The sequence below is a fragment of the Microtus oregoni genome, unplaced genomic scaffold (assembly GCF_018167655.1).
Source record: "Microtus oregoni isolate MIOR12 unplaced genomic scaffold, Mior012 000097F_ref0000449, whole genome shotgun sequence".
Taxonomy (NCBI): domain Eukaryota; kingdom Metazoa; phylum Chordata; class Mammalia; order Rodentia; family Cricetidae; genus Microtus; species Microtus oregoni.
Genome location: NW_024544710.1, coordinates 358,451 through 383,044, shown reverse-complemented (window position 1 = coordinate 383,044; position 24,594 = coordinate 358,451). Strand labels below are relative to the sequence as shown.

Below are 24,594 nucleotides of genomic sequence, written 5' to 3'. Positions count from 1 at the left end.
AACAAAGCAATGAGGATATATCAATATATGGAAATTAAATTTAGTAAAGATAGAAACACCAAAACAAACAATCAAGATTAAAAAATACAGTACTGAAACAAAATAACAAGTGAACTTAAAAGTCTACGAAAAAGCTCAGTGGAAAAGTGTCAGCAGCATAAAAGAATATCAGGACTTTGAGGACAACAAGGTAGAGTGAGTGGAACAATCAGTGAAAAACACAAGCCTGACCCTGTTGAGGGGGAGCTGCTCTGAGAATGTGAGTGTGGGGGATCTGGTCGCACCCCTCGTCTGCTATAAAGTGGTGTGGACAAGGGAGAGAATCTACCTTCCCTCCACTGCTATGAAAGAACATTCAAGGAATCTGCAGTGATAAACACTGTTTCTTGACTATGACGGTCATGGATTCACAAACCTACACATGTGACGAAATTAAATAGAATTAAATTCATACACATGCAAAAATGAACTAAACTTGCACACATGCATGAGTGCATATATAAATAACTAGGAAAGAAACATGGATTAGATTAATAGATTATATTAATGTCCATTTTCTGCTTGTGATATTATTTTGGAAGTTGTCATTAGGGAAAACAAGGTAAAGAATACATAACTACATACGAATCCACAACTGTTTCAAAGTTAAACTTTTTATTAAAACTTTGAAAACTATAAGAAATTGTGTATAACATAAAGGTTGAAGAGTCTTAAATCTAGACATATAGAATTCCTTAGGAAAAAAAGTATATATTCAACTACATAAAATAATTTAAATGGCAGAAATCTCTAAGTTAAAAGGTTTATTTAGCCATACCGTAGAGTATTTTGTGGCTACTCAAGACTAAGCACGGGCTATGGAGGTGGCTCAGTCAGTAGTAGAGTGCTTGCTTGCTGGCAGATGTGAGACTCTGAGCTTGATCCCAAGCTCTGGAAAGAAAGAAAGGACTTAACTCAGTTAACTTGAAGGAATTGCCCAGACACCAAACCAAGCTGCAAATACAACCCAGGAACAAGGGTTCCTGGAATTTCCTGAAATCGGGAGCAAGAGTAGCTAAACGTCTGTAAAGTTTTCACTTGAGTAGCAGACCAGATAAAAGCTTCAAGTGAAGGTCTGGCTTGTACCGGTTTGAGCAACACCTGGTCATATTTCCATTTCCTAGAAAACGAACCTCAGGTAATAAGAAAATTTCACTGAGAATATTTACAAGACACACAGTTTTGCTGGTGTTGCATTCCTGTGATACACCTAGTGTGTGATTGAGTTGTCTCAGCTTAAGAGGAAGATGTAAAAGGAGCGGCAGATCGCTTCCCGCCTCTGCCCGGCTCCTTGGCTAGTTTACATGGAAACTGTATTCTTTTAAACACTGCCTGGCCCATTATCTCCAGTCCTTTATTGGCTAACTATCACATATTGATCTAACCCATTTCTATTATCTGTATTGCCACTTGACTGTGGCTTACTGGCATGAGTCTAACCAGTGTCTGTCTCGGAGATGAGAGTCATGGCATCTGCCTGCTTTCTTCCACCCACAATTCTGTTCTGTCTTCCCCACCTACCTATGTTCTGACCTATCAGGCCAAGCAGTTTTCTTTATTAATTAACCAATGAAAGCAACAGATAGATAGAAGATCCTCCTACATCAGGAAGAATCTAGTTTCTTTCAGTTTCAGTTCATGGTCACTTAGTTCCACTGTTTTGTGTCTACCGTGGCATAATACATCATGGCAGAGTATGCTCGACCATTTCAAGCAGATGAGAAGCAAAGAGAAAGAGCCCGAAATCTCCAAATGCCCTTAAAGTCCATACCCCTATTAACCTAACTTCCTACCATAAGGTCCCATTCCCTGAAAGTTCTGCTATCTCCCATCAGTGTTGAAGACTATGCACCAGATCTTTTATCATGTGGGTCTGCATGGAAACTTTATGATTTAATTAGCACCTAGGGAAATCTAAGTGGATGTGTGAGTCTGGGATGTCTTCTCTCCCTAATGTATAAAATGGGAATTAACACCAGTACCTATCTCACAGAAGTGTTAAGAATAGGGAAAAGATAGTTTTTTTAAAAAGAATTAAATAGGTTAATGCATGTCATTAGAATTTTGCCTGGTTTAACGTGTTAATGAAAGGCTGTCACCTATTGTCACTATTTCCATTCAAACTGTTAAGTATTTTAAGGTTTAATTTTATTTTGTGTGCATGTAAGCATATCACAAGTGTAGATGCCCTCAGAATCCAGAAGAGGGCACTGGATGGTTATGAGCCTCCTAACCCGAGTGTTTAGAACTGAACTAAGTCCTCCACAAGAGCAGCAAGCACCCTTAACCACTGAGCCTTCCAGGCCCTAAAAGAATATTTAAGATCGTTTTCCTTAAATCTACTCAGCTGTCCTTTCCTAGTGCACTGTCTTACAAAGAACAGTGGCTGTAAACCACACCATGGACACCTTGAGTAAGGAGGCTAACACCCTGTAGGATGGTCACTTCATTCTGTCATGGCTGCCTTTCTATCTGCTGCTTTGAGAATTGCTTTTGTGGATTTACGAGTACCATAACAGGAAGGAAATGTCTCCTAGGAATCTATCCCCAGCTTCCTGACTGAACATGGTGGTGCACACCTGTGATCCTAGCATCTGAGTGACTGAGGCAGGAAAGATTTGCAAATTCCAGACCAGTTTGTACTACATAGTAACTTCCAGGCAAGCCTGGGCTACAAAGTAAGGACTATCAAAAGAAATCAAACAAGGGAAATAAACAGTCTAACAAACAAAGAAGCCATAAACTTCTTAAACAGAGAGGGAACTGATGGTTGCGGAGAGCCCAGCATAAATTAAACCTACAGCTTTAAAAAATTTCCCTCTATTCCTGATCCTTGGGCAAGCATCACTCCACCCTCTGAGTATTATGAGATGAACAGGATGCTTCCAGGGATATCATAGGACAAAGTTCCTGTATAGCATGTCTGATTCTCCTCCACGATTCAAATTGTCTTAAAACCAGGATAGGATGGTTTCTCGCCTTTTGGCCTTGTTAATCCCTGCTGTTACCAGGTCTATGGCTCTCTTGGGCTTGGAGCCCTTGGCTCCTTCTACTCTGTGTCTGAGGAATCACTGAGCAGCCTATGCTTTCTCGACCCTCTTTGAATTCCTGGAATGCTAGGAATTACAGACCCTTGGGTCTCACTTATCTGCCTCACTCCTGAGAACTTTGGCATTGTCTATTCCTCCAACTTTTGCACTCAGTGCAAAATTTTAAAGGCTTCTAAACTGTGCCCACCTTTGTAGTCAGATCTGCCCAAATATCCCTTAGATATCAGTACAAATAGCAGCTTCCCGCTTGATATTTTACGGGACCTTTGCAACATTCTGCCAGCGACACAACAGATGGAAGGAGGTATTACCCTTTCACTCTTTCGCTCTCCCCCTCCCAATAAACCTCTTCCACTAACTGTTGGATATTTGCTTAGTGGCATACCTTGGCAAGGTCCGTGAAAGGTATTCACTTCACACTAGAACCCTAGCCACCTCTTTCAGCTGCAACAAATCTACTTTCTCACTCACTGGCAGCTTCTCAATACGGTCTCTGGCAGGGCTACCCATCTCTGACCATGCTGCTGGACGTGAGGCTTCATTTCTCAAGCACAGTCTTCTCCTCGTCTTCTGACTTTTTTTGAAGTCCTGGTACCAGGTTACTGTGTCTCTTTCTGGCTCAGAGCACTTGGCCCCAGTTCTTGTGTGAGGACACATGGAACAGCCTGTACTTGCTTAACCTGATCCTCTCTGAATTCCTGGGATGCTCTGTAAACCACTTTGACCTCAAACTCAGAGATCCTCCTGCCTCTGCCTCCTGAGTACTTGGATTAAAGGCCTGTGCCACCACTGCCCAGCTTGGCATCCTTTCTTTTGAAGGAATGAAATAAACATGAAGGTGGGTAAACTGAGGGAGGGGGATCTAGGAGGAGTTGGGAAAGAAGAAAAACATGATCAAAATATATTGAATAAAAAAATTTTAACTATCCTACCTCAAACTTGTACAGCAAACAGTAGCATCAGAGCTGAGTAGAGCTGTTCAGGATGATCACGGACATGCAGCCCGCCATCTTCACCAACAGGCAGGGCGTGTCGCTTTTCTTGCTTGTGGCTCTCTATTACTACGTGGCTGTCAACAATTCCAAGAAGCAGGAATGAAAGTAGCGTTTTCTCCATCCCAGGCTTCCAGGACATAGTCTGAGGCAAGATGGAGAGTGTGAGGGGCCTTCACACTTCACTTCATCCCTCCTACCCATCATAGCATATAAAGCAACGACATCTGGATTTTTCCAAACAACTTTTATTTCCTCAAGTCTTCCTTAGCCCTATAAAACAAGAAGCTGTCACTGAATAGGGCCCAGTATAGGGGCTGCTTTCTTTTCTATTCCCTCCCCCAATATAAAAATATAGATATATATTTTTTGTGGTAAAAAAAAAATTAACTAAAAGAGGAAAATGACCCAAAAAATAAGACCTAGAGATATAGCTCATTGCTCAGCAGTAGCCAATTTGCCTAGCATGTGTAAGGCTCTGTGTTCAAGCTCTAGTACTAGAAAAGTTTTTAATTAAAAATAGAAAATAAGAAAAGGGATACAGGGCTGGAGAGATGGCTCAGTGGTTAAGGGCATTGCCTGTTCCTCCAAAGATCCTGAGTTCAATTCCCGGAAACCACATGGTGGCTCACAACCATCTGTAATGAGGTCTGGTGCCCTCTTCTGGCCTGCAGACACACACACAGACAGAATATTGTATATATAATAAATAAATAAATAAATAGAAAAGGGATACAATGAAAAGTATCCCTTCTAATTTAATCTCCCATTTCCTTTGTTCCTACTTACCCACTCACACAAAGTTAACCAGTTTCTGTAGACCTCAAGTACAAATAATTATGTTTAAGAGAAGCTATAATCCCCCAAATATACAACATTCAATCAACATACACTTTAGCAAACACTCCCTATTCACTTAAGGGTATATAAAACATTTCCTCATTCATAACTTAATGGGTGCTTTGATAAACATTTGAGTTTTGCTATTAAAAAACAATGCTGTAGTGAATGACTTGGTATACATGTTTTGCAAATATATACAAACACTGGCATTTCTCTGATACATTTTTGGAACTATTGGGTTACAACCTATTTGCAGTCAAAATTTCAAACTGCTTTCACTGCCTTCATTAAACATACCAAATTATACTATTATACCTAACAGATTTTCTCTCAGAGCCCTGATGACAATACTTTTCAAACGTTTTGTCATTAAAAATCACTGGAGCACTGGACTGAGCTCCCAAAGTCCCAATGAGGAGCAGAAGGAGGGAGAACATGAGCAAAGAAGTCGGGACCACGAGGGATGCACCCACCCACTGAGACAGTGGAGCTGATCTATTGAGAGCTCACCAAGACCAGCTGGACTGTGACTGAAAAAGCATGGGATAAAACTGGACTCTCTGAACATGGCGAACTATGAGGGCTGATGAGACGCAAAGGACAATGGCACAGGGGTGTGATTCTACGTAATGTGATGGCTTTGTGGGAGCCCAGCCAGTTTGGATGTTCACCTTCCTAGATATGGACGGAGGTGGGAGGTCCTAGGTCTTACCACAGGGCAGAAAACCCTGACTGCTCTTTGGACTGGAGAGGGAGGGGGAAAGGAGTGGGGGGAGGGGGAGAAGGGTGGGAGGAGGGGGCGTAGGGGGGGAGGAGGGGGAGGGAAATGGGAGGCTGGGAGGAGGTGGAAACTTGTTTTTTTTTTTCTCCTTTTCTCAATAAAAAAAAAGAAAAGAAAAGAAAACAAAACAAAAAAAATCAGTGAAATAATAGTTACATGTCTTTTAAGTTTTTACTTTGGGGTTTTCAGTTTGTAATAGCCATTCGCAAACATGTTATGATGCTTCTGGCTAAAATACCTAAGAATGACCAGAAAAGGAGAAGGCTTGTACCAACTCTGCAAAGTAAAAGTGACAAGGACTTCAGTGCCAGAATGTGTGAAACATTTTCATTAACTCTAAAATAAAGCACATGCTCATATGCAAGCAGGTTCTTATTCTCTCTCTCACCCCTGCCCGCCGCCCTCCATCTCCCTCCTATATTTTCCCCCCATGACATTCTCAATGATTCCGTATAGTATTATAAGACATATTTGACAAGTGAAAAAGCCATGGCTCAGAAAGCTGAAACCATCTGCTCATCTACAGACAGATCTTATCCTAAGAGTCAGAGCTAGGGGCTAGAATGATGGCTCAGAGGTTAACCACACTTGCTACACTTACAGAAGACCTGGGTTCAGTTGGCAGCACCTACATGGCAGCCCAAAATCATCTGTACCTCCAGGTCCAGGGTATCCAGCACCCTTTCCTGGCCTCCTTGGGCATGTGCATGGGCACTCAAACACATAAAATAAATACACCCTATTCTTAAAAAAAAAAAAAAAGGCAGAACTGAGGTTCAAACATAGGTCTGCATACTACAAAGTGATACTCTTTTCAATAACACACATTTAATCCCTTTCTGTTTTTACTCTTGGTACAGGGACAGAATTTTAAAAATCAGAAAAATTGTCACTCCCTCAGATTTTGAGTACTGACTTCTGAGAAAGTTCAAAATGCTTTTCTTTCGTCTACCCCTTCACAGCTACAGTATTTTCCCCTATATCCATAGAAAACTAGAACTTGCAAAGTTCTAGTGTATGTATAAAATGGTGAAAACATGGCGAAGAGAAATGAGGGCTGCATTTGGTGGTCACTGGAGAAGATAATGCACAAGTGGGGTTAATATCAAGACTTTCAAGTAGTCAGGGATTGGCCAAGGGTTTTCATTAGAAGAGCTCAGTGGTGTAGAGACTGTTAGTCCTTCAAGGTGGAGAAACTGAAGCCTGAAGAAGTTAACTTACTTGCTCAAATCAGCAAAATCATAGGTGGAACTCAGCTATTTCTGGGAAGGATTATTTGCTCACAGACTGAGTGAAAAGACTGTGGCCTAGCTGCTCATTTGCAGTTTATATCAATGGCTGTGCCTTTCCTTATGCCATTGTTTCAAATTGCAAATCATTTCCTTCGGTGACTTCAGAAACCCCCAGATCACTAGAGAAGAATTTGAAATTTGGAGGGAGTCCAGAACACCTAATACTAGAAGTGAAAACAAAACTTGTTTGCTTAAGACATAGTACTAGGCCGGGTGGTGATGGTGCATGGCTTTAACCCCAGCACTCGGGGAGCAGAGACAGGCGGATCTCTGTGAGTTCGAGGCCAGCCTGGTCTACAAGAGCTAGTTCCAGGACAGGTTCCTAAGCTACAGAGAGAAACCCTGTCTAAACCGTTTCTCCCAACAAAAAAAAAAAAAGACCCACCATGGTACTAGGCTGCAGTTTCCATGTGCCTTCATCCTGCTTCAATTTTTCAATCCTTCCTATCTGTTCACCAGTTCATGAAATAAAGTCTCTCTCCTGCCATAGCTGCAGATCTAAATAAAGTCCGACAGAAACCTGACACAATCTGAAAACAAAGAAACTTCAAAAAGATACTACTTTTGGGACTTCCTTTGGGTTTCTGCCATCTCTTGGTTTAAGATTTGAGGAAAGCTACCCATGATTGCCAGAGTCTATGTCAAGGAAGTGAATCGGAGACTTCCAGGTAAATGGTAGGCTAGAAGCTGCCTTCATGTAAGCCTGCGAAGGAGAGAATCAGAATAAGAGAACCCAGACACTATCTAAACAGAAGAGCTGTAGTAATCCACAAAGGAAATGAAAGGAAACCTGCGCTGTGCAGAAACAACAAAGTCCTAGGAATTAAGTTGAACATGGCTCTTAGGGGAGGGAAGGGAAGCTAAAGCATTTGCTTCCTCTCTCAGTAGGAGTGGAAACTGAATAGGCTGCTCAACAAGAAGATTCCCAAATAAAACCAGAAGACTTACCACTAGATGTACAAACTATAATACAAACACAAGTAAAATAAAGCAAGGCCACATGACTCCCCCAGAAAGATAATTCCTCACCTACAGAGCTCAAAGGGGCTAATAAGGAAAATGCTGGACAAAAACTTCCAAAGTTTTCTGATAAGAATGATCGATGACCTCAAAGAGGACACAAACAAGCAGATGAATTCAGTGAAGGAAGTGGAAACTGAAGACACAAGGAAACACTGAGGAAAAAGTCAGCAAAATTGATGACATTAGGAACCTGGATAAAAGAATGGAAATACAGAGAAAAGTTTAGCAAGGAAATTGAAATTTCCATGCCATGTGTGCATGCACACAAGTACCACACACACACACAATTAAGTATCATTTTAAAAAGCTATTAAGGGAACCATATTGTTGGGACATGCCTGCAATCCCAGAATCTCAGAAGTAGATATGATAGGATCAGAAACTACTAATGTATCTTCAGCTACACAGTAAGTTCAAGGTCAGGCTGGACTGCTTAAGACACTGTCTCAAAGTAAGCAAGCAAGCAAGCAGGCAAACAAACAAAACAACTTCTTAAATAAGCAAAAAGCTATAAGAGAAAAACATGAACTCACCTACAAAGCAGGAAGATCAGAATAACATGAGACCATCGGCTCAACAACCCTAAATGCCAGTAAAGTGTGGAATGACACATTGCAAGTCCTGAAAATAACCATGAAACAAAAAGTGTTATCTCCAGAAAAACTGTCTTTCAGAATTGACAGAGCAAGAGACATTTCAAGCACAAACTGAGGCAGTTCATGACCACCAAGTCAGCACTGTAAGCGATACTTAAAGGAGTACCATATAGAGAGGACAGTCTCAACAATAAGAGAACAGAAAAATAAATTTCATGAAAACAGGAATAGGAAGGAAATCATCACGTCCAACTCAGTAAGCCAGATAGTCCTCAATAGTAATAGAAGATATAGTAAAGAACAACCAATATCAATCAACGAGGAAATCAGCAAAATACAGGAATTAGTAAACATCTCTCGGCAATAACCACACATGTAAATGACCTTGACTTACCAATACAGGGACAAAGGTGAAGTAAATGGATTAAAAATCTAGATTCAGCTATATGTTGTCTCCAAGAAACACACATCACTGATAGTCACATATAGATGGAAAAATCAAAGGAAAAAACAATTTATCACATGAACAGAAACTGAAGAGGCTAGTAAAGTTGTCCTGACATCTCACAAAAGACTTCAAGCAAAAATTATCTGAAGAGTTAAAGCAGGCCACTGTGTGTGAATAAGGGGAATTAAAAAGCTATAACAATTATAAATATTTATGAGCCAAAAGGTGGGGCTTCAAATTCCATAAGACAAAGATGAATAGTCATAAAAAAAAAAAATCACCCAAGTCCTGATCCAATCATACTGGGTGATTTCACTATATCCCCCTTTCGTCTTCAAATAGGACACCCAAACAAAAACCAACAAACCACTGAGTTAAGCTACACCACAGACCAGATATAAACAGGACATTTCACCAAAAAGGGAAAGAGCAGATTCTTCTCAGCAGCCCATTGTACATTATCTAAAACAGACTACATTCTACGCTACAAACCAATCCCTTACCAAATATAAAAGAACTGAAAAAACTTTCTGAATATCACCAGACCTAAGTAAACTAGAAATCAACAGTAAGGAAAAAAACTACAAAAACCACACAAACATATAGAGATTGGACACATTCATGAATATCCAATGGGTTATTGAAGAAATAGGGAGGAAATAAAAAGTTCTTGGAATCAAATTAACACAAAGTATAATTTACCAGAACCTTTGTGTAACCCTGGGAATATGATTTTACCTTGCTAAACCTGTTTTCTTAAACTGCTTCAAGGTCAAACATCCTATAACTCATAAAAGTTTAACATTATTGTTAATTGTGTTGCTCAGGGTGACAGGGGTTTGTGCAGAGGAATGAATCAGCTAAGTGTGACCTTCTTCCAGAGACATTATTTTTTTTTTCCAATTCAATGTATATGTTCAAAAAGCATAGTCAGCTAGCAAAGCTGCAGGGAGTCAGCCTGATGAGACTGCATGGGTGGGAATTCAGAATCCAGCTCCTAACAAAGCAGAGTATCACATTAAGGGAAATGGACACACGAGAGCGCACACACAAGGTGAAAGGTATCAGGACTATGACAAAGACAATGTGAACTGTGAACACACAAGGAAGAACAGAAGCGACCAGGGATGGCAAGCCAAGAGAAGCTCTTCCTGAAGGTCTGGGTCCTGTTCCAAGCTGTCTGAAGGAGTCTAAAAGAGGAAAGAGTAAATCTCAATCAACAGATATCACAGAGGATGCAGATTGAGGCTGATGGTCAGATTACAAATAAAATGTTTAGAGAAATTTTCAAAATGAAACTTGTCTTATGTAGAATAAGCTGAATACAGAAATATAAACCTGTTGTACTTGGTTTTAATAATAAATACCTAAGAGCCAGATACTGGGGTAAATGCTGAAAGATCAGAGAGACAAAGGAGCAAGCCACAGCCAACTCTTACCTTGCTAAGCCCTTGGCTGAAAAAGGGCTCAGTTCCTATCTCCTCCTGCCTTATATTCGTCTCCACCCAGCCGTATCACTTCCTGTCTCTGTACAGAACTCCAGACCTCTATAGTTAACTAGTGTCTAGCTCTGCCTTCTAATCTTCAGGCAAGCTTCGTTAGAGCACAAACAAATCTCACCACATAAACCAGAAGAGGAAAATCAGTCCTCGAGTTGGAGAACGCTCTGCCTTGTGCTGTGTGACTTCAAGGGTGAAATGCAACTGAAACTATGGGGAATGAGTTGGGTGACGCCGAGTGCTGCTAACAGGAGATGCTCACGTGTGTGTAGAAATCTCACTTAATACCTCAAAAAATACTCCTGGGAATTTAGGAGGATAGTGCTAGAAATCCTAAAGTAATTTAAAGGGGCACATTAAGAGAAATACTTCATATTCATGGATCCTTCCAAAATTTCAACGATAGAAACTTCTATGGCTACTAAGTAATGTGCTCTCCAAACCACACTAAAGAAAAACACCTAACTAACTGTCTCCATGGAGGTCAGCAACAGAATAAAATAGTAACTCTTCAGGTCACTTGTATAATCCTTTAATAAGAAACATGTGTCCCAGGTTTGTACTTGAGCATCTTAGTATAAATGGTCATTGATTCCTTAGTCAGTATGTAAAACCTATGTGCGGTCTTCCTACTTTAGATGAGTAGACTGCCAGACTGCAGACCTGGGAGGCGCTGGGCTGTTAAGCTGTTCTGTAGAAGAGGACTAGATTTTGCCCGTGGTTGCCTCAGTCTAGCTCTAGACCAAGTTCTCAACCTGTGAGTCATGACCCCTTTGGCAGTCAAATGGCCCCTTCATGGGGATTGCTTATCAGATTCATATTACAATTCCTAATAGCGAAATTACAGTTATGAAGTAGCAATGAACATTATTTTCTGGTTGGGGGGGTCACCATAACATGAAGAACCGTATTAAAGACTTGCAGCATTAGGAAGGTTAAGAACCACTGTTCTAGACAGAACAAAGACTTCCACAGAGAATATTCTGAGACTTCTTCTAGGCCTGGAGATGCAGGAAGCTGAGTTAGCCTTTTCCTTCAAATGGTAGGAATATAGGAAAAGACAAACTTGCATGACTGAGAAAAGGTCTGGTATTACCTCATCTTATAACTCTTGAAACTCTTTTAGGATACAGTGCCCAAATGCACTTTCACTGAATTATAGGCTTATGCTAATTTTGACTGCTATTATGAACTGTTATATACTAGATGACATGCAAAAACAGCCAAAGTAATGAATTAGGAAGCAAGCAGCTATGTGTCCCAATTACTCCATGAATGAGAGTCAGATATAAGCTGATCAGTCTACCAATGGCTGATAACCAGGCTTGGTCCTCAAGGCGGATTATCAAGGATACAATAACAGGAAGTAAACATTGCTCACTGTGCTGGAGCCTGGAAGTCAGAAATCACAGTGGCAGCATAGCTGGGATCTGATGAGTATTTTCTTCCAAGCCACAAACTGTTAACATCTGTATATGCACATGGCAGGAGAGCTGGCTCTCTGGCTTCTTGTTGTAAGGGAGATAACCCAATTCACAAGGGTAACACATTCATGACTATTTTCTTAACTATGAACTATTTTCTTAACATCCATAACTAAATACCATCACATTAGGGGTTAGAAACAGGTCACACTGAGATACTGTTTCTGAGTCACTTAGAAAATCTTCATCTGCTTAAAAACTTGTTTTTTGACAACAGGGTGCTTACTTGGAATGCTACAGAGATGTCTATTAGTATGGCACGGGAAAAATGACTCAAAGTAAAGGCAGAATTTAGGTTGCCTAAAAATACTACAAGTCCATGAGCCACATATTTCAGAACAGAAGAAACACTTCATAGAGGCTGGGGATCAGTAGGGAACGTGCTTGCTGTACAAGTGCGAGGACCTGAGATGGAGTCCCTGGAACTCACACAAAGCCTAGTACAGTAGCATGCATCTGAAATCTCAATGCTCCTACAGCAAAGTGGGAGGAAGAGACTCTCCAGGGCTCAAGAGCTGACTTGGTGTACGCAGCAGCAATGTGTAAGGATGACACCTAAGGATCCCCACATACACACACAAACGAGCATGTGTATCACTCACACACCCACAGGAAAGAAAAAGGGAATAATGAGGTGGGGAGTGATGGAGAAAAACACACCTAATTTTGACCACAGGCACAGATAGGTGTTAAGTTATTTTGGCCCGACAAACCTCTCCACTGACACAATAATCCAAATCAGACCAAATTAGAAAAAAACCCAGATTTAATGGTACCAGCTTTCCCAAGTTGCCCTCCAGGAAAACGCGGAGCAAGGAAAGGTAAACCTGAATAAGCACCTGTTTGTTCTGGGAGAGGCTGTTTAAATAGCCTGTGGGAGTGGTCTTGACCTTCTCTAGAGAGGTGGAGTTTGGACTTTGGCAACTTCTAAGAAGGAGAGGCTTGAAATGGAGCTTTTCCACCCAACTATCCAAAATGGATACCAGGAGTTGGGGTAAAGCTCCACTCAAAAGTTTCAGACTCTTTGGATAAGGATGTTAGGGGCTGAGGTGACATTTCCAACCAAATAATAGGCATATGCATCTATCTACACACAGACACATACACAAGTATGTATATTTCTAAAAACATTTCCTTTTTTTTAAACTTATTTATTATGCATAGTGTCCTGCCTGCATGTATCCCTGCAGGCCAGAGGAGGGCACCAGATCCTATTATAGATGGTGGTAAGCCACCATATAGGTGCTGGGAATTGAACTCAAAACCTCTGGAAGAATAGTCAGTGTTCTTAACCTCTGAGCCATCTCTGCAGCCCCCCACACAAGTATATTCACACACAGAGAGAAACAGTGCTAAAGGTGACAGCCAATATAGAGGTTTATTTCGGGGTTAAGCCGATTAAACCTCTCAGGGGTCCAGTAAGATTCGCTTTGGCAGGTGAAAACTAGCAATTGGATCTGAGGGTAAACGGAATAAATCAACTCACGTACATTCCTACTACATGTTCTTTATTCCTTTGCAAGAAAAAGCTGCAAGGAAAAGAATAATAAGGGGTAGTCTCCACAAGGTTTCTAGTTTTTACAGATATAGTTGGAAAATTCCATAAGCAAAGACAATGATAATATGCATATCAAAATCACAAACAAGGCAGGTAGACGAGAAGCCAAAGAAAAGAGAGACAGGCACAGAGAGAGAGGCTCCTCTTTAGGGGCTGGAGAAAGATGGCAGGCAGTGATGGCACACCATTAATCCCAGCACTTGGGAGGCAGAGGCAGGTGGATCTCTGAGTTCGAGGCCAGCCTGGTCTACAAGAGCTTGTTACAGGACAGGCTCTAAAGCTACAGAGAAATTCTGTCTCTAAAAACAAAGCAAAATAAAAAGACAACAAAACAAAAGATCAAGTAGAACCTGGAAAAGCAGCACACAAGAAATAGCCAGAATCCAAGGGGAAATACCGGACATTCCAAATCATTAGATGGAGTTACTAACTGTCCCTGAATCTAGGCCTGTCTGTGTAGTAAGGGTAGAGCATGCTACCTTCCTGCACAGTGCTGTCTTCTATAGACTTCTGTTAGTAGATAATTTTGTGGAATTGACTTTAAAGTTGACTATTAGAACAAACAGTGAATGTTACTGCCCTAAGGCCTCAAGGTGTTGGGGAATGGAGCAAGGTCATTCAGTTGCCCCTACAGATCTTATACTGCTGTTTTGGGAATTAATCCCATTTTGGAGGGAGAATCATGGCCTCACAAGGTTTTTTACAGATATGACAGCAACTTTTCCAAAAGTGTTCCCATACCTCTGTAAAACAGGTTATTCCATGTGGACATGTATGCACGTCCAAATAGATTAGTCTATCAGCTGTACATTTACTGTATATTCTTGTGGGCTCCAACAAGCCATCCAAACACAAAATTAAAAATCTAGCAACTGTGTAAAGCAAAGAACATGCTCAACAAGACAAAATGACAGCCTACAGAATGGGAAAAGATCTTTACTAACCCCACATCAGACAGAGGTCTGATCTCCAAAATATACAAAGAGCTCAAGAAATTGGACACTTGGACACCAAAAGATCACATAATCCAATTAAAAAAAAAATGGAGCACAGACCTAAACAGAGAACTCTCAACAGAGAAATATAAAATGGCTGAAAGACACTTAAGGAAATGTTCAATATCCTTAGTCATCAGAGAAATGCAAATTAAAAAAAAACTCTTAGATTCCATCTTACACCTGTAAGAATGGCCAAGTTCAAAAACACTGATGCTGGTGAGGTTGTGGGGAAAATGGAACACTTCTGCATTGCTGGCGGAAATGCAAGCTGGTACAGCCCCTTTGGATGTCAGTGTGGCGATTTCTTAGAAAATTAGGAAACCCTTCCTCAAGACCCAGTAATACCACTTTTGGGTAAATACCCAAAGGATGTTCAATCGTGCCACAAGGACATATGCTCAACTATGTTCATAGCAGCTTTGTTTGTCATAGCCAGAACCTGGAAACAACCTAAATGCCCTCTACCAAAGAATGGATAAGGAAAATGTGGTGCATTTACACAATGGAGTACTACACAGCAGAAAAAAATAACGACAGCTTGAATTTTGCAGGAAATTGGATGGAGCTAAAAAAAAAAATCATATTGAGTGAGGTAACCCAGAAAGACAATTATCACATGTACTCACAGGTGGTTTTTAAACATAAAGCAAAGAAAGCCAGCCTACAAACCACAATCCCAGAAAATTTAGACCAACAATGAGGACCCTAAGAGAGACTTACATAGATCTAATCCACATGGGAAGTAAAAAAAGACAAGATCTGAGTAAATTGGGAGCATGGGGACCCTGAGGGAGGATTGAAGGGGGAGGGGAGGAGCAGAGAGGGGAGCAGAGAAAAATGTAGAGCACTCAATAAATATCAATAAAAAATGTAGCTGGGCGATGGTGGCACACTGTGAGTTTGAGACCAGCCTGGTCTACAGAGCTAGTTCCAGGACAGGCTCCAAAGCCAGAGAAACCCTGTCTCGAAAAACCAAAAAAAGAAAAAAAAAAGAATCTAGCAACTGGCTAGGTGTGGTACTGCATACCTTTAATACTAGTACTCAGGAGGCAGAGGAAGGCGGATCTCAAAATCCTCAAAATCAAGGCTAGTGTTGTCTACAGAGTGAGAACCAGAACAGCCAGGGCTTCACAGACAGACTCTAGTCTCAAGAAAAGGGGAAAAAAAAAAAATCAAGCAGTTATGTCTCACAATGACTTTAATAATGTTAATTAATTACCACTGCTTGATAATCAGTCTTGTCCTCATAGCAAATCTCAAGCATACAATGCAGGTAATAAAGAGATGAAAAAGTTGATATGCAGTCTGTTGTATAAAACTGTCTATACCCATATTCGATTAGAGGTGGTCAGGAACATTTCCTAGATAAGTAGCCAAAAGGTGAAGAAGGGAGAAGAAACAATTTTTAGGAAAAATAACTTCTTTGTTCCTATTATGTAGTTCTGGAGCTTTCCTGGCACCACTTCCTATATCACCATAGGAACAATGGTATTACAGACAAATAAACGCTACCATGCCAGGTTTTACAAGGTTGTGGAGATTTGAAATCAGTTCTTCATACTGGCATGACTGAGCCATATCTGGAGCCTGTGATTTGATATATAAATACACAAAGTGAAATGCTTCAATTAAAATAATGAACACACCCATCACCAAACAGATTTACTTTATTACTGAGACCATAAAAAATGACTTCACAAACCTAAAATAGACAATATCTTATTAAGTCGCCATGCTGAACAATAGGTCACCCAAACTTGTCTCTTCTTGTTGACCAACATGTCCTCATGTTTATCACCTGCCCCCCACCCCACCCTCTGGTAACTATCTAAATATTCACAAAATTGTGAGATTCTACATATAAGTTATCTAAAACAATAGTCGTTTTTCTATATTCAGCTTATTTCATTTAGGGTAATATCCTCCAGGTTCATTCATAATTAACTTCTACTCTAAGATTACATTAATACTCCAGTGATGGAATTTTTGCATTCACAAATGTGTGTAAAAACATGCACAGAATAAACACAGGGTAAGCTAACATAAGAAAGCCACCATAACCTGTCATATATAGTGAGATAAAAGAGTTTTATAAGGCTCATGAGTTACTGGTGGTTGACAGTTTCTAGGGAAAGTAGAGTAAGATTTCTTCAGGGAAATGGTCCCCTGTAGGTTAACTACAATCCTGTGGATGGCTGCCACCAATGTGTATTTTATGAGCATTAATTTTAAACTCTGGGCTTACACTTCAAAAAAAAAGGGGGGGGGGGCTGGAGAGTATCTGGGAGGAGTTGGAGACAAGGAGGGGGGTTAGATACAACTAAAATACATTGTATACATGTATGAATCTCAAGAGTAATTTTAAATGGAAAAACTGTGAATGGTTAGCTAGAGTGAAATGGGGTTTGTAAGGGCTTACTAGCTAACAACTGGCCTTTTCCCATTTGTGACATCAGAAGCCAGTGTGTTCCTATGCCTTGTGCAGAACAAGAAGTGTATCAAGGATGTGGCTTTAAAAATATTTTAGATGAAGAATTTAAGTCCAAACAAGGACTTCTGATAAATGATCTGAACAGAATGCATGTATAAGGTTTTACACATCGGCTCCCAGATGGCCAGAGATGTGAATTTAAGCTTGCTAGTTAAACAGATGTAAAAAGGGAAATGTGATCCCCGAAAGACTCAGGGAATTGCTTAAATCAGATGCAGCTAACTGTTCAAAAGGAACAACCGCCCTTTTCCCTGACATGAACTTTCCCCAGGAAAGATTCCAGGTCATGAGTGGACTTTTTTTTTTTAATGCTAATCATAACATGGTATAAAGATTTGTGGAGACTGGTTCTTACTCTCACCCTGAGAACCAAAGCCATGTGCTTACCACATGAAACTGCTCACAAACAATGTATATATTATTTATACTATTAATGTGTTTTATTTACTATTTTGTTATATGACATTTTATTGATTATTTATTTTCCTACCTCCCTATCTCCATGTTTTCCTTCACAGGGTCTCTAGCTGGTCTTGAACTCCTGATGTAGCCAAGGATAACCTCCAACTTCTAATCTTCTTGCCTCCACCTCTAGAATGCTGGGATTATTACCACACCAGATTTATGGGGTGCTAGGCCTCAAGACTTCTAGACAAGTATTCTACCAATTGAGCCCTTTTAAAAAAAATTATTTTTCGTTTTGAAACAGGATCTCACTGTGTAGTCAAGGGGACTATTTTGAACTTTGAGTGATCCTCTTGCCCCAAACTCAATCCCCTGACTGTTTCTGTTATAGGGCTCCACCATCATGTCCAGCATGTTTCTTTCTTAGAGTTATTTACTGTTTGCTTGTTGTATATATTACAAATATTATTTTTTGCTTTATTTTATTTTGTCCATGATGGTACAACAACAACAAAAAACTAAGAGAAAGATAATTGTTATGGGGCACTTTTCATATCTCACTCATTCTTCACTGGATTAAAACACAATATTTGCAATATGTTTATTCATTCAGCAATCGTGAATGGAACCCCTACAGCCAGTCCCAACAGGAAAAATTAGTCAACAATAAAACAGACACTAAAGATAGCAAGTCAGCCTGATCCAACTGACCTTTTAGTGGGCAGAGGAAAGCAAAAATAGATTCACTATTTAATGTCCTAAGAAATTGAAACTGTGGCTACAAAGAAGACTGTGAAAGTGCCTCCTCCACTACCGCCCAAGAAAGCCAGGTGCTGAGGCATATGAAAGTAGAGCCTTCTCCACCAATCTCAGTGGGTAGGAGAGCCTATCCTGGATCACATTGATTCTACTAGGGCTACTGTTTGCCCCTACCCTGTGCTCTAGGCAGGATCTTCTTTCATTCCATCATTGGGCAGAGATGCTCCCCTTGCCTTTTACTAGGGAGGAAACCTTGGCATTCAACAATTTTGGCCCCTCCCTTTGTAGTTTCTGACATTCTAGGGAGGATATACGGATAGTTTTGTCTGGATTGCTACAAACTAAAGTAGAGGCCAATCTGAGATCACTGCACGGTCCCTCTCTATCAACACCCATACTGTTGTGCTTCTTAGCCACCATTCCTATCAATAAGGACATTCCTATCACAATAAGGACAATTATAATCCCAGACAGTTGGCCTACTGGAGCACCAGGAACTCTACTTCTGGATACTAGCTGCCCTCATGTTTTCCAGAAGCCTTCAAGAAAAAGAATCTATGAAGCTCTTTGGCCAAGAGCTGGGGCTTTAAGAAGCAGCACCTTACATTCTTGTACTGCCCAACCCACAGGATATCCTGTAGGTAGCCTACCTCTCCAGGTGTAGCTCATCACTGACTGGATGAAGCTCTGGAAACATCAGCAGGGCCATGGAGATGCCTGGGTATTCTCTCCATCTAATCCAGAAGTCCTCTGTGCTCCACTATGCCACAAATCAGGCACAATCTGGTTTTGCTTTGTTCTCATTTGTTGTATCTATAACAAACACACACCAAATCACTTACACTAGAAGACAAGGAGCTTCCTAGAAGCAGTCTTATGCCTTAGAAACCAGGAAATGTGCCCTCTAATAGTTCACGTAACAGTTGAGAACATACAACATCCCAAATAGAAATTACTTGGATACCACCCCCCACATAACACACGTTTGGAGAAGCATACCAATCTTAATTTATCACTAGTTTGGTAATAAGATCATCCACACTCTTCATTTACAACATGGTAATCCCAACAATTCCAAAAATTATTTTGAGTTGAGGTGATTACTGGACAATAAACACACACCATCTAATTCAGAGAGTGAATATTTAGACTTCTTCTTACCTCTTTCTTTTCCTTCCACCAGGGCCCAGCATTTCCCAAATGAAGCTTAGGAAGAATTTCTTCCTGGTGCCAAAATTAGAATCTTCTAGTTACCCTGGTTTGGTTCATGCTTGTTGGTTCCTTCCTGTTCCCTTAGATTTCTCTATCATCTTTCTGTTCAAACAGACAATGGGGGTACCTAGATCCTATAGCCTGTCTGCTCTTAGAAGGCAGGACTTTAAAGAGGCTAATCCTTCACTTCATTAATAAGCAAGCTCACCTAAGAAAGCCAGGGTAAAATACAGCACAGGGGCTATAGTATGGTCAATGGACCAGCCTATGACTCAGACATTGCAAGTGATGTGTAAGTGAATCAAAGTTCCTGAAAAAAAACAAAAAAACAAAACAGTTTTATTGGTTACTGAAAAACACATAAAACATAGATGGCTGGGCCCAAAACCCAGTTTCTGATTTACTGAGTCTGGGCTTTGCACTTCTGACAAAGTCTCTTGTGATGCCATTGCTGTTGATCTGGGGAATTATGCTTGTAGAAACACCGGGTTAGAGATGAAGCTGGACTGTGTAGTGCTAATTTGTGTTTTAATAAATAAAGCTTGCCTGAAGATCAGAGTGCAGAGCTAAACCACTAGAGGCCAGGAGTGGTGACACAAACCTTTAATCCCAGAACTCAGGAAACTGAGGCAGAGAGATCTCTGTTAGTTCAAGGTCACCCTGGGCTACAGTAGTCGATCCAGTCTAAAAGAGAAACAAAACTCACACAAAGGTGATCCTAGTACTTGGGATCCCACGCCTTTAATCCCAGAGACAGGAGTGATATGGCTGGGGGGAGAGGGGAATGTAAGGCAGGAGACGGGAGCTCAGAGCTGTCTGAGGCAGTCAGTCTGAGGACAGGATCATTGCCACTTTGGTCTGAGCTTTGATATAGATAAGACCTCTAGTGGCTGGCTAGTTTCTGTTTCTTCAGCTTTTATCCCTATTATCTGACTCTGGGATTTTATTATTAATACTGTTAGGAATATTTCTTTTTTTTTTTTTTTTTTTGGTTTTTCGAGACAGGGTTTCTCTGTAGCTTTGGAGCCTGTCCTGGAACTAGCTCTCTAGACCAGGCTGGTCTCGAACTCACAGAGATCCGCCTACCTCTGCCTCCCGAGTGCTGGTATTAAAGGTGTGTGCCACCATCGCCCGGCAGGAATATTTCTTAACATGAGCTCCCTGACGACAAAAAAATTTCCAATCAAGCCAAATCAAAACAAGCCAAATTAAGAAATATCCAGGTTTAATGGGAGATTTGCACTCTTAGGTGGCCCCAGGGGAAACCGGGAAGCCATGGATTGTGACCCCAGGGAGGAAGAAAGGGAGACCTAGTGTTCCTTTTTGGGGAGATCACTTAAGTACCCTGGGGAGTGGTCCGGACTCCATCCCCAAGGAGGGGTCAGGACCTGGCCTGATCGGATTTGTAGTCCAAACCAGGCCTGGGGGCTGGGACAGATGTGAGGGACTGGGGCCTACGCTCCCAACTTGACAAATACCAGTCAAAATTTGTACTACAGGACTGTAACCACAGCTGTATTTCTTTGTTATTAAATTGCTGCAATTATCTCAGCCTGAGTTTCTTATATTTAAGGAGTTCAGCTAGCAATGTGTCCAGGTCATTTGAATGAGGAATATGGAGAAAGCCCTTAGCATGAGCTAGCATTTAGTAAATCACAAATGGACGCAACCAACCAGTAATGATTATGGCTCAAAACATACCATGGCACAACATTGCATCTTCCTCTAACCTTCCTTTCCCAACCATAAGGAATTCCTATCCTCAAAACAATGGACCTAAATTATGCATAAACTACAATCTTAAATCATAGTATTTAGAACAAAGATGACTTATCACCCTATGGCCTGATACGGATGAGGCGGATACTGACTGAAGAAAGAACTGCATACTGTACTATATACTACAATCTGCCAATAAGCACAATGGGACAAGAATTTGGCATTGTCTTGAACTAAAGAAACAGCTGGGTGTCCTTAATATTCCAACTAAAGTCAAGGAGTGAGGTGTCTTCAAGCAGGAAATGCAGAAATCTTTCCAGGCTGTACCTTACACTACAGCAATGTGCCAAGCCACCTGCCATTCTCAACCCTCCCCTGCAAAGCCCAGCTCATGCCTCCCTGCCTACTTAGCCATTTACCTTGCCTTAGTCGAGTAACGTTTCTTTTGCCATGAATCCAATTTTCTCAGATCATTTGGTGAAGAATCTGTAGACATTAGCTTGGACTGTGAAACCTTGAATCTTACGGCTTCTTTCTGGAAATCTTTTTCCTTTTTATTTCTCATCATTGTGCATCCCAAACCTAGAAAGGGAAAATCAGATCAAATGTGATTCTAGAATATATACCTGTAATCTCGGCACTTGGGAGAAGGACGGCAAATTCAGGGTTGAAATCGGCCTAAGTTACTTCAGACCCTGTAAAAGGGAGGGAAGGTGAACTGAGACTGGGAGGGAGAGGAAGAGAAGAGAGAGGGGATACGGAGGAAAGAGGAAGGGAGACACTGAACAAGGAGCTAACTGTAAGATGTGGACATAACTGGAAGGATTCCAGTTTTGTCCACCAACAATAGGCCTATGTTTATCTTACTCAATCTACCATGTTGTTATTGTCATGGCTGCACCACGCTGAACCATAGGATTCTTAAAACACCCGTCATGATCACATTGCAGCGAGGCCCCATGCCAAACTCTTAACCAGAATTAAAAACTCCACTGGCACTGCACTGATGCCCTAGAGATCTGTCTGTGCCCACACTCCTTCCTCACAGCAAAAGGAAGCCCACCAACACCCAGTCTGGAAGGATGAGATCCCGGGACCCATAAAGAAGACAAGACAGGAAAGCAGAACACAAAAAGGAAGGGAATAACTTCCCCACCAAAGGGACTCTGGGGTTTAGTCTTATTTGGAGTCTCATGAGTGGGAGTTTTATTTGGGTGCTTGAATCCAAATGCTCAAGGCCCTACCCTAGCCTGCACTGCTACCCAAACTCTAGTGCTGGCACTTCTGCACCCCACTAAACTTTTCTAGTAGTGTCTCTACTTTGAGGCTAGATTTCAAAGCCCGGAATGAAGATGATGAAGCAGTAAACATCTGTATTTTGGCTGTGAGTCTAACCTTTAACGGCTGAGCCATCTCTCCAGCTCAACATGTTTTTTAATCTATTCTAGCTCATTAAAGCCATACCACACCATTGCTAATGTCTTCAATCATCATTCCTGGAGGAAGTTGGATCTGACCGCTTAAGTCAAATGAAGATAGATACATACACTGTATTTTTTTGTCCTGTTTTATTTTCTATTACGTTTTTCTGAAATTAAGTCAATAATCTTCTTACTATCTGTCTCCACCTATCAGAATGAATTGTACCTGAAAAGCGAGCCGATGTGTCTCGGGTCTCCAGGATCTGGCACATCATAAGGTCAGGTGTTTCCTCAACGAAAAGGACAGACGGTATCTGGACAGAAGCAAGGATTACGCCCTCAGAATACCAGCGGTAACTGGCTTCCCCCCAACCCCACCCCCGCGCTGCTTCACAATCCCAGCCCAGCCCAGAGAAACTTCCCGCCAAAATCTATGCAGCCCAATGCACATGTCCATGTTGCTCTTTGCGTTATTCCCCAGGATTTCTGAGATAAAGTCGGAAAACTGAGACCTCCAGTCTTCTCGCGTTCATTCCTACCAGCAAAGCCACCTCAGTCCGTCCGGAGGGAGCGGGGGACTCGCAAGCCACGCGGAACGGCGAGTCGAACTGTCTACAGACAGGAAAAACAAACTCAAGCTTCCCATAATTCTTGGCGGACCGAGCACCGGAACCGCGACTTTTAAGCAGCCGGGACTTCCTGTGCTGTTGCTATAGTTTCCAGGCTCTGACTTGCAGTGACTAACGTGTCAATCAATTCCGAATTCACTTCCGGGGCACCCTCACGAACCACGTGAAGGCGTCTTCTGCTTTGTCTGTTTTCTGCGTTCGCCTCCCCTTTTCCCTTTTTCTCGCTTTGGAGCTTCACTGCTCCGTTCCAGTCCAAACAGCCAAAGTATGGAGATAAAGAAAACATTCTTCTGGCCTCTTTTTCACCTGTGAAACAGCAGCCGCTTGGTGGCAGCATGGTTTCATGAATGTGTGCAGGGTCGCTCTTCCCCCGCCCTTTGTGTTTAGAAAAAAAGGTACCTCAGTCAAGAACTACTTCCTTATGGAAACGCAGTATTTTCTGGCATTTTTGTGGCGCCCCCAGGTTTTTCTAATTCTGAGCCAATCTGATGAGTAGAAGAGTGTTTGGAAAAAAATGTTTTTAACTTGTTTCTTTGATTAATAAACTTAATGTATACTATCTGGGATATGCATTTTGATTTTTAAAAGGCAGAGCTATTTTTATTCTAAAAATGTTCGCGGAGCAGCTGCCAGCCCGGCAGAGACGGCTGTGGGTCCTTCCAAGATTCCCCGGGCGGTTTACGAACGGTGGCCCATCCCGGGCGGGCGGGCGCCCGGCCTTGCAGCAAGTGGGCAGGGCCAGCCCGCGGCGGGTCCGGGAGAGCCAAGCGGGCGAGTGTAAACCGGCGGAGGGTAAAAGACACATAGACACAGAAAATAGGCATAAAGAAGACATTTATTAAGGGAGAAAGAGAGAAAAGGGAGACAGGGATAGACACGAGAGAGGAACAGTAAGTGAGGAGCCAAGATGGCTACGGAAGGTCAGAGGTAGCGGGAGTGGGCGTGGCTTGTCTCTTAAAGAGATAGGAAAACATAACAGCTATAGCTTTCCATAGAACACATTTTCTTTATAGAGCTGATTATTAATAAGTAAATATAAGCATAGTTTGTGCTGCTGTAAAAAAAAAATTCAGGCTGGGTAGTTTATAACCGTTAGAAATTAATGTTTCTCATTTTAAAGGTTGGGAAGGAAAAGACAAAGGAATGAACTAGTTATGCTCTCTCAGGGCTTTCAAGATGGAGCATTGTCCATGGTACTCAGAGGAACTGTGACTAACGGGATGGAAGCAGTGTCCAGGAATTTACTAGCCATGACATGTCTCTTAATACAATCACCTAATCTTATTTATAGAGTTCGCCACCAAAAACCTTCCAAACCCTCACCTCCAAGTATAGTTGCATTAGTGATTGAGTTC

General features: G+C 41.5%; 2 protein-coding genes across 2 annotated transcripts; one reads left to right on the top strand and one right to left on the bottom strand.

Moving 5' to 3' along the window:
• Positions 1 to 558: 558 nt before the first annotated feature.
• On the bottom strand, positions 559 to 23,576 carry LOC121442856. The gene is made up of 5 exons (XM_041644509.1): positions 23,356 to 23,576; positions 23,150 to 23,222; positions 22,837 to 22,924; positions 21,609 to 21,771; positions 559 to 930 (listed from the first exon to the last, which is right to left on the bottom strand). The coding sequence occupies exons 1-5, from the start codon at positions 23,574 to 23,576 to the stop codon at positions 873 to 875; spliced, it is 603 nt and encodes a 200-aa protein (XP_041500443.1). The 3' UTR covers positions 559 to 872.
• On the top strand, positions 4,074 to 4,284 carry LOC121442909 (dolichyl-diphosphooligosaccharide--protein glycosyltransferase subunit 4-like). Its single transcript, XM_041644548.1, has one exon. The coding sequence runs from the start codon at positions 4,074 to 4,076 to the stop codon at positions 4,185 to 4,187; it is 114 nt and encodes a 37-aa protein (XP_041500482.1). The 3' UTR covers positions 4,188 to 4,284.
• Positions 23,577 to 24,594: the final 1,018 nt, after the last annotated feature.